This window comes from Denticeps clupeoides, chromosome 2, assembly GCF_900700375.1.
Source record: "Denticeps clupeoides chromosome 2, fDenClu1.1, whole genome shotgun sequence".
In the NCBI taxonomy this organism is placed as follows: Eukaryota; Metazoa; Chordata; class Actinopteri; order Clupeiformes; family Denticipitidae; genus Denticeps; species Denticeps clupeoides.
Window position 1 is genome coordinate 23,414,836 of NC_041708.1, and position 13,296 is coordinate 23,428,131.

The following is a 13,296-nucleotide window of genomic DNA, read 5'->3' on the forward strand; positions in this document are numbered from 1 at the left end:
GCATCTGGAAGCTCTGTATTTCATATTCATGTTTCTTTGTCACTCCTCTTAGCCACTGATACACCTGATACAGCCACTTACACCTGATAATGTGTGTGTGTGTTTCGCACAGGCCCCAGAAGGCCATCTGGCACGGCTCGTCCACTCAGGGCCGGCGTGTGCAGGAGAAGAACTGTGAGTCCTGGCGGGCCGGGGACATGGCCATCGTGGGGCAGGCTTCCTTCCTCTACACTGGTCTTCTGAACCAGCAAAGCCGAAGCTGCTCCAACCAGTTCATCGTGCTGTGCATAGAGACCAGCCCGGACAGCTCCTCACCCCAGGACCTGCACCGCAACCGATACACCTACTACTACAGAAGTCGGCCGAGCGGCCTCCGAAATTAACCCTCGGCGGCCATCAGCTCCTGCATTCCAGAAAGGTGTAAATATGGGTGTCCAACAGATCCCTCCCCCCGTTGTTGTAGCAATGACTGGGATATGGTGCTAAAGAAAACATCACATGGGATTCTGGAGCGACCATCTTCACCTTATGAAGAGACTGTTTTCATCATCCGAGTTTTAACCTCATGGATTATGAAGAATTGTTGACAGTTTGTGTCCCTGCAAAGGGTCGAGCCCACACTGAGCTCCCAGAATTCATTTTCATGCACTGTAGTTGTTTTTCATACTTCTATTTTCCCAGTTCTGCCATTTTTAAAATTGGTAAATGCCTTCCCTGACCAAGATGCTTTCTCTCTGTATTTAATTTAATTTTAAAAGTTTTATTTATACTGTGGCCGCACATATACTGAATGTCAAATGAATGGGGATAATTCTGTAATTTATAGTTCCACTTGTCAAATGAACTGTGTTCCATTTTTATGGTTTTTGTACAGTGTTGAATCAAATTAACTTTTTATTTTTAAGAAATGACATGACTGCATTTTTGTCACAACAGTTGCTGTTTAAAGAGAATGAATAAGATCTACCCTCTCCTGTGTTCAAAAGGGAAAAGAAATTGAGGAATATTAAAGAGGGAGTCTGTTTTTTACATAAACTTTTTTAATCAGAGCCAGACCAAGTTAAAAGTAATGTCGACAAACGAATTACATTAAAATATCAAAAGCTCCGATGTCACCAAGAGCACATTGTACTAAATAATGTTTGAAACCAGTTTTTTTTTTAAATACCAGCGTCGTTCTGGACCCTGCTTGTTGAGCCTGGAAACTGACCTCGGCCAGTACTTGTTCACTTTTATAAGTCTACAGCTCTTAAGAGCCTATTCGATCCCCAGAGGGATGGTGAAAAATCTTTTCAAGGTTGGCTGTCCACAGGTCTGGCGTGACCGTGTTCACCTCGCACTTGCTTAGGTCTTTCAGCGTGTTTTGGAAATCTTCACACCGATGGTGTTGTTCTCACAGCACACACTTCATTTACATACGTTCCAATCAATCAGTTTTGACATGTCACACTTAATAAAATGAGGTTTCCTTGATTCTGGAGAGATTTTTAAAAATTGCCTCCCCACAGCAATCTTAATATCTTATCCTCCAATTACTAAACTAAATTAACATGAACCCTAGAGGCTGTATAGCCAGTTTTCACACTTTTCCTTTCAATAGGTACCTTCATCAAGTGTATAAATGGAATACCAGGCCACTGTGTTACCTGACACCATGCTGTTTGCCCCTAATGGCACTGAGACTTCACCAGGGTGAACACCCAGGGGGATGGTGGGCAACGAGTTTTGCACACTTTCCTGCACAGTTCCACGGCTAGATCATTAATCAACAGCAGTTGAGCTGAATATTTTATGGAGATTTAAAGAAACGGAATCTGGAATTTATTCCTCACCTCCACAAGACTCCGGAACTTGTTGTTGTACCATCTCTTACCCCCCGTCACTTTTCATCATGCAAAACCTTTTCACACAGTTAAAAGACACTACATAACTATTATGGGAGGTGCCATGATCAAGGTACCGTCCCCCACACACTGGTCCCCGGGCACCTTTCACGGCTGCCCACTGCTCACCAAGGGTTAAAGGCAGAGGACACATTTCGTTGTGTCACCGTGTGCTGTACTGTGTATCATGTTCTTTCACTTTCACTTAGTTGCTGACTCAAGGATTTAGAAATGCATCCATGATTTCCCAGTCCATGAAGACTCCTTCACCGACCAACACGTCCTAGGATCCCAACAAATGAAATTTGAAAATGATCCATATGCTAGAAAGTCTGTTGTGGATGAAGATTTTGCAACCGTGGTATATAGAGTCTGTTTGCAGAGGAGGCAAGCGGCATTTTTGGCCAGCAGGAGGCCGTGCCGAAATCTCAGAGGTGACTTTCTTCTGGAGATTTACAGTCCAAATGAGCCCGCTGTGTGTTTTCATTAGCAGAGAAGGCTGTGATTAGGGTGCACGTTTAAGTGCGGTCAGGGTTAATGAGGCCTACGGTTCAATTTCATGTGCAGGCATCACTAAATATACTCGGAGCTTTACGCGAGTGGGCGACCCGGGTCCAACTGTGGGTGATTTGCGCTACATGTGCGAACCACATTGAGGAACTGGGGGACGTTTCTCTGCGGTCTGCCCCGCTCTTTCAAGACGTTCTCTGGCATCGACCACTTGAAAAGGCTCAAAGCCCTGGGACACATACAGCGATTATAGCAGAACACAGGAAGTGACAGAGTGGTGCGCGGACGTGGGTGTGGCCGGATTGAAAGGCCCCTTATCGTGCAATGAGTAATTAAACACGACTTAATCACTGAGCCTTTCAGAAAGCCCTTTTCCTGCCTGCAGACTTCAAACGTCCTGCTGTTCCGGCTGCGTTGGAAAGGCTTGCGGCCACGCGCACCTAGTGATTTCTCGGCTACCCTCATTTGCTGTAGCTTAACATAGTTTATCCCACATTGACATGTCATTAACTTAATGGTGTTGGGGGGGGTGCTATACCTCCAGGTCTGAAATTAAGTGTTATCTCACTTCAAAATCTGGATGGCACACACACAACCTCTCATATGGCACTCTGTAGGCAATCAGTGTGACACTGTGAAGGCCATCAAAGGATGTCCATGATGATGAATTAGCAAATCGCACTTGGTGAGGAAAAAAGGGTGTTTTTCAGAACGGGAGATGTCGCAAGGTCGGAAAAGCTGAACATATAACTGCACCAAAAATATTCTTCTACTTGCTGAAAACAGGAGGTTATTAACGTCAACAGGGGGCTTTAGCATACTGAGGTCTATATTACTGTGACCATTCAATCGTCATTACCATGGTGGTGGTGACAGTTTTATTATTCCTAAACATCGCCTGTTGCTCTGTGGAAGAATCAAGAATATTTTGGTATGTTTGCCTAAAATGTATGCCTAGAAACTAATTTGGTAAAATATGTCTGCATAATGATAAATGTCAGAAGATTTATATAAAATTTTAATTCAAATAATGAATTATTTTCTTTTGTTCCATTATCTTGTTTGCTAAGAGCAAACATATTGTACAATATTTTTTCAAAACTATATATTATTATTAATAATTGTCATCATTATGCAGTTTGTAAAGCTGCATATAATTAACATAACATTTTAAGTACACTGACAAGCTGCAACATCAGATGTTTCAGTGTTTACTTCAAGACATCATATTTTATTGCTAGTTTTTATTGATAATATCTTATTCTTTGAAAGAAAATTGCTTTTTTACTAACATACTTTTTTCTGAAATGCATCTAATGTAAGAATTGCAGAAACAAATAGCCATTTTCTTTTACATGTCCCGTACAGAGCTTGTGCTAGTTGCTCTATTGTGCGGAACTCTGTGCCAAATCTGTGAATAGAGGTGCCCCCAGAGAAGGTCAGAGGTCAGATGTTCGCCTTGAAGCTGAAAAGAAGCTAGCCGCAGGACGAGCAGCCATTATCCTCTCCATGTCAACTCTTGTTCCCCACCATGTTGTGTGAAGCGGGGGGGCGGCCCTCACATGTCAGAGTTGCCATGTGACCCGCGAACGGGGGTTAAAGATCCTCGGACAAATCCGTGACCTGCTCGCCCATCCAGAAACCATTAGCACCAGCAAATGAACTTCTCAGCCCGGGGCTCGACGTGGCCGACACGTCTGAGGGCTGGGCTCATTGTCGAAAAGGATTTCACAGTCTGAAGTTTCGTGTTTGCTTTTACTAAGCTAATTCAGGGAATAATTGCATATGCGCTGAATACTGACACAGCAGTTTTACCACCGAACAGAGATTTAAAAGATTAGAAAAATATAATCAGCTGACTAAACTAGTTCTACATTAGATTAAATGACCCACTTGGATGGGATGGCCTTGCTTAAATGTTTTTTGACTAACAATAAAGTAGTTTATAATGGTTTAATTGTAATTATGTAGTTATAGTTATGTTATAATCAGAAATTTTTTTCTACTTTTCACAAGCGTCCATGTCCAGCATAAACCTAGTCATGACCAGCCACTTTTGACTACTTTATCGTATAGTATACTGTGTATGGTAGAGTTTAGTTTTCTTATAAGCATCATCTCAAACACAGATAACCCGCCATGGGTTGTTCTTTTTGTTCTTGAATAATGTTATGTCTTGTTGAACCATTTTGCCTTGTGCCAAGTTCTCGTTTTAACTTGTCATTCGTTGTGTTTTGGCTACTGGTTTAACTGGTAGTCTTATTCGTATTCTGGTTTATGTTAAGGTGACCATGCGGTTATGGATAGCCAGTGAATTATATCATTTTGCGTAATTTAAGAAATAAAGTTTTGGACACCAGTCTTTGCTCAAAAACAGAAAGTCAAAACGGTAAATGCAAAGCAAACGTCGCCCCCCCCCCCAAAAAAGAAAAAAAAGTAAGTACTGGCGTGTTATTTCCTTTGGCGAGCTCCATCACCCTCCATATTCTGTAGCCCAGCCCTCCAGCCCTCCAGCCGCCGTCTGCGCATGCGCACTCGCCGCCTCGGCGCTGGGGTCCGGGTCCCCGTCTCCTGTGTGCGGCCTGTGTGTGTGCGGACGGACGGACGCACACTGACGCAGCCTGGCGCTCGGAGATGGCGTCGCGGAGCTGGCCGGAGCGGCGCGGTTTCGTTCGTCTTTGACTTCACCATGCGCTTCGGCACTGCAGGAAGATGCGTGTGTGTTTCCACATCAGCTTTTTCCTGGTCGCCCTCAACTTCCACCGTCTGGCTCGTTCTCAGGGTGAGTCCGCGCCGCTTGCCGCTGCTCTCCCGCTTCATCCCGACAGGAAGAAAAGTTCATCGCCTCGGATTTTTAACTTGTTGCTCCGCTCCGGCATCCCGCGGTCCGCCCGCCTTCCTGCCTCTCCAAGTCGCGGAGCCCTTTCCCGTCTCTATCCCCGCTTATTCCCGTCATTCCCGACATCCTACTGCCGTGACGCCTTTTCAAACGGTCTTCCTCTAATTTTCTTTTTAGCCTCTCTCTGTTGACTCATATAATCATAAACAGGGAATTACAGGCATATATATATATATAAAAACAAACCAAAAAATTATATATATATATATATATATATATATATATATATATATGTGTGTGTGTGTGTGTGTGTGTGTGTGTGTGTGTGTGTGTGTGTGTGTGTGTGTCGTTGATCATATTTGCTGACTGGCCCAGAACAATATAGTGTTTATATAGTGTTTAATAGTGTTTAATAGTGACTGAACTGATGCTCATGATCTTGAGATCATGTTATGTGGATGTGATATCGTTACCATGGTAACGTAATGCCCAGCCCTGCCCCTCTGTTTGCAGTTGTCACATCTGTCGGGCAATATATGTTGACGGCGAGTAAATAAATATGATTACTGGATGAAGACCGGCCAGGAAGGACGGAGAGACGCGAGACATGGAAGCCAGACGGTTACTCATTAGTAATTTCCCCAGGATTTCGTTCATTACGTATGGGTAGCATGTGGGGCTATCAATTTGCGTTTTTTTTTATATATATATATATATATATATATATCACTCGATATACATACAGCTCTTGCCTTTTGAAGCTTTTTATTTTTTTCTTGCCTAGAAAGCATCTGTAACCAATTTTGCATCCTCAAAGTAAGACCATGAACAAGAAGAAAAAAACGTACATTTCTTACCTCAAATCGTCAAAACGTTAATAATGCTGTTAAAATTATATATATTTATATATAATATTTATATAACTTCTGCTGTTTCCTTTTTCACTTTTGTAGCGGCTTTTTAAACTTATTTGTCTTAATGAGTGATGGGCTCGATTTTGTCGTTTTTGACTGATTTCGCTGCTGACACCCAGATCCGGGGGTGAGGGTTCCAGAGACTGTCAGGATCAGAACGGTTCCTTGCGTAAAGCTGCAGGACATGTTGCTATGCATTATTTTATTAATTGGTGCAATCATCAAGTGACAAATTTCGTTCTTTTTTCCCCCAAATCTTCACTGACTACTGCGCGAGCACCCAGTGGGCATAGAGCCACAGCTTCTGCTGGGAGCGCGTGGACCGTGGACAGAGCCCACTGGGGCGGTAATTGCTGCGTAGTCACTCCAACTAATGAGAGGAGCATGAGAGAAAAACCCTCCAAACTCTTCTAATTTACTAATTGACCGCAGCTTGAAATAGAATTGATTTGTTTATCTGCAGATCCGATGGGCACTTAAAGCCCACAGCTGTCTCCGCGCTGGAAGCTGGCGGGACACTTCAGTGGACATTTAGCATTGCGAGACCACAATTTGGTGTTTGGAATGAATGCGATCTGCATTTAAAAGCAAAATGCCAAAAGAAAATGTTTTAAATTTAATAAATGAAAGCCTCAATCATGAGGCTTGGAGCTGGATGTTTTGTGCCGCTCGTTCATTCATTTATGTGCACGGTCGGCCCAGGGCGTGGCCCGGTTCAGATCCTGTCTGAATTCTTTTTCTCTGGAACTGGGGAATAAGGAAGGACCTCTGCCTGGAGGAAAAGCCTTTAATGCCTCCCAGCTTCTGTCAGATTGCTATTAATTAATGCACAGGAAGTGACCCCTGACCCAGAAGCATTATGTTCGCTCCCCTGTGAGTGACCGGGCTGCCACAGTGGAATGCGGGAGCAGAGCCGAAAAGGCGGACCATCTTAATGCAAACGGCTTTATGAAGGCCGACTCTGTTTTGGTGGTCTCGCTGTAGAATGCATTGGGCGTCGCGGTTCATCTTTTATCTGCCAGACGGAGATGCCCGTTTGCCGGGGGCAGCCCTGGGGAAACAAGTAGCAAAAAATGTGAGGGCGGGCGAGAAATGGTGGGGGCGGGGGATTTCCTACAGGAAGTCGACTGGCAGGAAAAGTGAGCTGTGTTTGGGGGTCACCTCAAAATTCCTCCCGTAGCCAGTCCCGCCCAGAAGCGAACCTCTGTCGTCTCGCGCCAGGCCGGCCTTAGCCATACGATGGAAAAAGTGGGGGAACTCTGCAGCCTTTGGAGGAGGATGGGTGTGCTCTGCCAGCGAGGTGACCTCAACCGGTAATCATACCCTGCCGTTACACTGAATCAAGGAACGTTGTTGGATCTCTTAAGAAATCCTCTGCAGAGAAACACACGTCTGCTCAACTTTGTTTAGCTTCTGCCGACAAACCTGTCCGCCAACCAGGAGACGGCGAAAGTTCAAACCCCACTTACTACCATTGTGTAATTAAACAAGACATTTGACCTTGACTTACTGCAGGGGGACGGAACCTGTAATTAGTTGCTGGGAATTTGGTACCAGAGGGTCTGCTAAAATAAGAAAAGATGGTGTAATGAAACCTGACCGGTAGCCGGTCAGAAGTGATCTTGATGAACTCTGGCAGATTTATTTGGTCTGTGTAAGATCCTTCTACTGAACCAGAATACTGGAACAAAAAAAAGCAGAAATGAACCGAGGCTGCAAGGCGGTGCGATGCATTTTCGAATGATGTCCACTGTTTTTTGGTGGGCTCGCACTGGGGAAAGGCAACTTTTTTGGATTTAGTTAGGATTTTTAGTTAGGAATTTCATGACCAGTTACATTGGTAGCTTCTCACTGAAGGCATCAAAACTATGAATGAACACATGTGGAGTTATGTACTTAACAAAAAGTGGAGATCTGGCCTCTGAACCCAATCGAGATGGTTTGGGGTGAGCTGGCCCGCAGAGTGAAGGTAAAGGGGCCAACAAGTGCTAAACACCTCTGGGAACTCCTTCAAGACTGTTGGAAAACCATTTCAGGTGACGACCTCTTGAAGCTAATCAGAGCAAAGGGTGGATATTTTGAAGAAACTAGAATATAAAACTTGTTTTCAGTTATTTCACCTTTTTTTGTTAAGTACATAACTCCACATGTGTTCATTCATAGTTTTGATGCCTTCAGTGAGAATCTACCAACGTAAATGGTCATGAAAATAAACAAAGCACATTGAAAGGGAAGGTGTGTCCAAACTTTTGGCCTGTACTGTATGTAGAATTTGGTGCACAGACCAGAGCCACCTCACTATTGGTGGGAAACGAGTTGCGTAGCTGCTCTGTTTTCACTTTTTTTGAAAGAAATATGGAAATAGGGATGAAATTTGGTTTGCGTGCCAATCATCCAGTCATAGCGCTCTACCTCCTCGATAGCAGTGCAGCCCGTAGCGTATTGTAAACAGTGCATCAGAGAAGCGCCATGCAACAAATAGGAAAGCAGAAGGCCAAGAGGAGACTGAAGTCACACCCAAGTTCCCCGCCGCCAGCCATGAGCGACTGAAGTCTGTTTACAAGGCGGTTCAGCTGTGTGCTTAAAATGGCATGTTGTCCCAGGTCCGAGTAATGAGATATTATCATGGATGTCTGGCAGCTCTATTTTCAGCCCCGGAAGGTTTTATAAATAAATTCAAAACAGACGGTTTGAAGGGTGTATTCCCTTGTTTCATTCAGCAGGGGACATTTTCAATTTCCTGAGCTGTACTGGTCGGTAGACCCACAAACGCACTCACATCTTGTCACCATGTTGAGATAAAAAAAAAAAAAAAGCAAATTAGGTTACGACATGAAGTTGATGGACCAAAGATTTTGCGTAGAAACAGCGTGAACGCATCTGCCAAGTACCGAGAGCCTCTCACGTCTTGTGATTCTTTTCACATGCATGCAAATTCCATCACTTTGCGAGGAAACGAGGAGTTTTTTTTTTCCTCCGGTGTGTGTGACAGATGTCCCATTTTCCTGGTGATAAAGGCATGTGTCGGAACACGCTGATTGATTTCTGACTTCCACGTGGGCATCACATTGAGCGCGGCCACTTTTGAGGTGCCATGTGTTGCGTACGCTCAGCCGACGGGCCCCAGACGGAAGACAGACGAGTGCGGAGGAGGTGTCCGCACGAACTCGCCGTGATGCCTTCCCCACGCTGCCAGCGGGAGGTTGTCTGGGCGGCGGCGCTTGTGTTCCACACGCCTGGCAGCGACCGCCTGGCTCGGGCATTTGTTCCAATGGCCGAAGTCCTTGAAACTCGTCACTGCTGGGTTTACCAGGGACTCCCTCTGGAAACAAGCTGGGTGTAAAACAGCTGGTTAATCACAGCTTGGTTAAAGACAATATGGACCCCGGCATTGTTTGTCCTGCAGTATGTCACTTCCCCTTGGCCCATTCAGTGCTTCACTCCCCCATTGTGTTTCTCTCGACCCCCTGGCGGGCGATCTCTTGTGTCCCCTGACAGTTTGACAGGATTACCTTTGGCACCATGCTGTATCACTTTCCAATTGTTGGCGCAGTTTGCTCATCAGGGCTGATCCATACTGTGCTGGCTGATGCCTGCCATGTGTTCTTTAGGCTGCTGCAAATATCTGAGGCGAATGTCTTACATCATGTGACTTTTTTTTTCTTCCCCTAGACCTGAAAAACAGAATGAATTGTTAAAGTTGCGATTTTTGTGTAAGATTTGCCATCCTGGTTAATTTGTGCTCTCCAGCTGCAGTGATTCGCTGTCACCTCTTTAGGTACACAGTGGTATTACGCCACCGTCACTGCTAGTTAATGCCTTTGACATAAGGTTGGCGAAATGTTTGACATAATGTTGCTTGCAAGCTAAATTTCCTACAAGATCAATAGAGGGTCTGTCTAATGTTCAATTTAATCTGATGGATACGATTAGTGAGGTTGGTTTGTGCTACATATTTAAAAGTGAATGTTAAAATGGATTTGTAAACACTGACGTGCAGAGAGTAGAAAATTGCTTACATAAATTGGAAGGCCATGCACCCTCCATTCCATCAGGTCCCCTTTTCGCCTGTCTCTGCTTCCGCTCATGGAGGCCTCACATCTGCCCACAAGCTGCTCCCCATACACTCACCACCTAATCCTGTCTCGCTTCTAGCAGGGGTGTTGAAAATTTAGCTCATAATCCATGCATCACGATGCAGATGGTGGACGATGCGGTGGCGAAAATAAAAAAGTGGGAGGAGTATGAGTTTGGCCTACGATGCGCCCTGTAGTTGCGTTTGATTGCCATTTCACTGCCGTTCTCTTATGATGCTCAATGCTCATCGCTGTTTAACGTTTGTCAGGATTTCAACAGAAATTGACGGCAAGAAAACATTGCATGCAGCGTTTATTTGACAGCATCCAAATGCCTGTGCTGAACGCCCGTGTGGACGCAGAAAAATGGTCAAAATGGTTGAGAACTCATTTCACTGACACATTTGAAAACAGGATTTGAAATAATGTAGAGAAATGTATGGGATACATTTCGGTGCATTGATAATCGTAATCGAATGGAATCGAATGGCCAGTGAAGTGAAAGTGAAGTGATTGTCATTGTGAGGCACTGCAGCGCAGAACACAGTGACACAATAAAATGTGTCCTCTGCTTTTAACCATCACCCTTGGTGAGCAGTGGGCAGCCATGACAGGCACCCGGGAAGCAGTGTGCGGGGACGGTGGCACCTTGGCAGATCGGGATTCGGACCGGAAACCTACTGATTACGGGGCCGGTTCCTTAACCACTGGGCCATCACTGGACAGTGAAGGTTCACACCTCTAGCTTTTACTGTTCACTCATTAGCCGCATCACACTTTCTGAGGCATCTTTAATCTCTTTATCAGCCTTATAACCAGATGCATCATTAGGATGAAGTTTTGGGTTGATGAGGGGCTCTATCATCCTGCCGGCGTGCAGTGGGCGCCCATGCCTTTGTAGCACACCTCATTAGCGGCCCTCTGGCCTTCCTGCACAGTTCATCCGGACAAGGCGCATGTGTAACTGTCGCTCTGCGTTAACGGTCTCTCGGCGGGACCTGCTGTGGTTCACTGGGCAGTTCGTCCCCTTGTACAGCGCGAAACCTCGCAGGACTTCGGTGTTAAAGGACGCACAAACACGGCCGCAGGCACCGTTTCCATGGGTTTTATCAGTTTGCCCGACAACGGTAATTTGTTTTCGGCCCCCATCTGAATATCTCGCGCGAAGCGAGGGCGCACAAAGGCCAGGGACAGACAAGGCGAGCTTCGAGACCGCGGCCGGGGCTGAATGGTCCACTGCACCTCCGATTGTGTCATTAAAATAGCAGCTCATTAAGAGGGCCAGACGACGGTCACAAAGAGACCACAGTTCGCCCGGCTGTCCCCCACTCCCCACTAGCATGGATGGCAAATTTTGGCTAATACTGCTGCGTAGACAAATTCTTGCTCCCATGTCAGATGGACCAACTAGGTATATTCACGTGTTTTCATTTCTCTTTTTTTTTTAAACGCAACATAGAAAGATGCCACGTTGTTACATTTCAGATCGCATTCCCTGTAACAAAATGAAAATGCAAGTTGCCAGTAATGCATTGGGCACCTCTGGGCACAAACGTTTTTTTTTAAGTATTTTGATTTAGATTTAGTCTCAAGGTAACTAGCTAAAACGCCGGGAATGTATAAATTTGACTTGACAGAAAATAAGTCAACAAGTGCAGGAATAAACGGTTGAGGGGTTGTTGCTGTTCGTTTTGACCTCTTTCAAGTTGAGACGCAAGAACCAACAAACAGAGTTAGAGCCCAGGGGTCCGCTGCTCTAACAAGTTGTTCTCGGAGCCTAAATGGGATCCAGAGCCTTTGGTAGCACATTGGGCCATGGAGTTTCATCTGCCCATATTGAACCCCCCCCCCCTCACACACACACACACACACACACACACACACCAATTCTTTCTCCCTCTCGTCTATCTAACCCCCACCCACCACGTCTGGTTCTCATTCGCGTTTGATCAGCTTTGCCGGGACTGTCAAGTGCCGCCCTTTCAAGTTGGCTTCAATTCCTAGCAGAGCGCCCCCATCCCTGGACATCAAATGCACGCTTTCACACGCACCGCACATGAGGAGCTGGGCCCAATGTGTTCCAAACAACATGCCGAATGGAGCGCGCTCTGGGTACTCAGGAACACTGGTGGTGGGGGCCGGGAAGGAGGGGAGCTTCTCCAGCGCTTTTCCCAACAGGGGGTTGGTTGCTGGGGTGCGAGGGGATAGGTGAGGACTGCTGGGAAGGGGTTGAAGTGGTTTGGAGAGAGGGAATTCCTTTGATGTGGCTTGTGGGTGGCATTATTACTATTCCTCCAAAAAGCAGGGACACAGTAGCAGCGGCTGTAAACTGCAAGCACGTGTGGCCGGGATGCCCGTAGAGGTATCTTCCCACTTCCCACACCTTTCAAGCCTTTTAAATAAAGTTTACCACTATTTTACTGTTTATGATGTCCCTTTGGTATTGTTAATCTGTTCTTTGTAATTTATTATCTCCAGATTGGCATGCAGATTTTTTTGTAGAGTGACTAATCTTTGCAATAAAGTTATTTGTTTTTGACATATCGCCCAGCCCCAGTTAGGACTCTCATTAGGGACACAATGCAGCTCAACTGGTGACATGTTGCTGGCAAAGTATCTAATGTATCTGGTTCTCAAGGTGTCAAGGAAAGGCCCTTACAAGGGAGAATTTCAAGCATGCCACGTCATCAGTCCAGACCAGGGGTCTGCAACCCACGGCTCTTTCATCCTTGCATTACGGCTCCCTGTGACTTTGAAAAATAAATAACAATTTAGGTATATGATATATATATTTTTATTGTGATACCTCCAACTCAGAAGAAGGCACGCAGGCCATGCCATAGCTCTAGATTCACCAGCACTAAAGTTAGGTGCACCAAATTCTTCGATGGCAATGCAGTTTAACAGGTTCACTTTGTTTTCTTTTTAAATTGCTGTCCATGTAGGCAATATTGATTAAATTCTACAAGAAAGGTAACTTACTGAAAATGTGTTGGTGCTTCACTGAGCTGAAAGTAAAACAAGATAAATGAAATAAAAAGAAAATCTAAATTAAAAGTGCAAGTGTTTTAAGG

General features: G+C 45.2%; 2 protein-coding genes across 3 annotated transcripts in view; both read left to right on the forward strand.

Annotated features, from left to right (window-relative positions):
- col15a1a (collagen, type XV, alpha 1a) overlaps positions 1 to 1,115 on the forward strand; it is a 58,226-nt gene extending 57,111 nt beyond the window's left edge. Inside the window, exon 42 of the mRNA XM_028968835.1 lies at positions 113 to 1,115. Coding sequence (XP_028824668.1) covers positions 113 to 383 — 271 coding nt within the window. The 3' untranslated portion in view covers positions 384 to 1,115. The remainder of the gene's footprint in view (positions 1 to 112) is intronic.
- A 3,820-nt stretch (positions 1,116 to 4,935) lies between these two features.
- reck (reversion-inducing-cysteine-rich protein with kazal motifs) overlaps positions 4,936 to 13,296 on the forward strand; it is a 37,612-nt gene continuing 29,251 nt past the window's right edge. For both annotated transcript variants that reach the window (XM_028968560.1, XM_028968561.1), the window contains exon 1: positions 4,936 to 5,175. In XM_028968560.1, the coding sequence (XP_028824393.1) occupies positions 5,106 to 5,175 (70 nt within the window). In that variant the 5' untranslated portion in view covers positions 4,936 to 5,105. The remainder of the gene's footprint in view (positions 5,176 to 13,296) is intronic.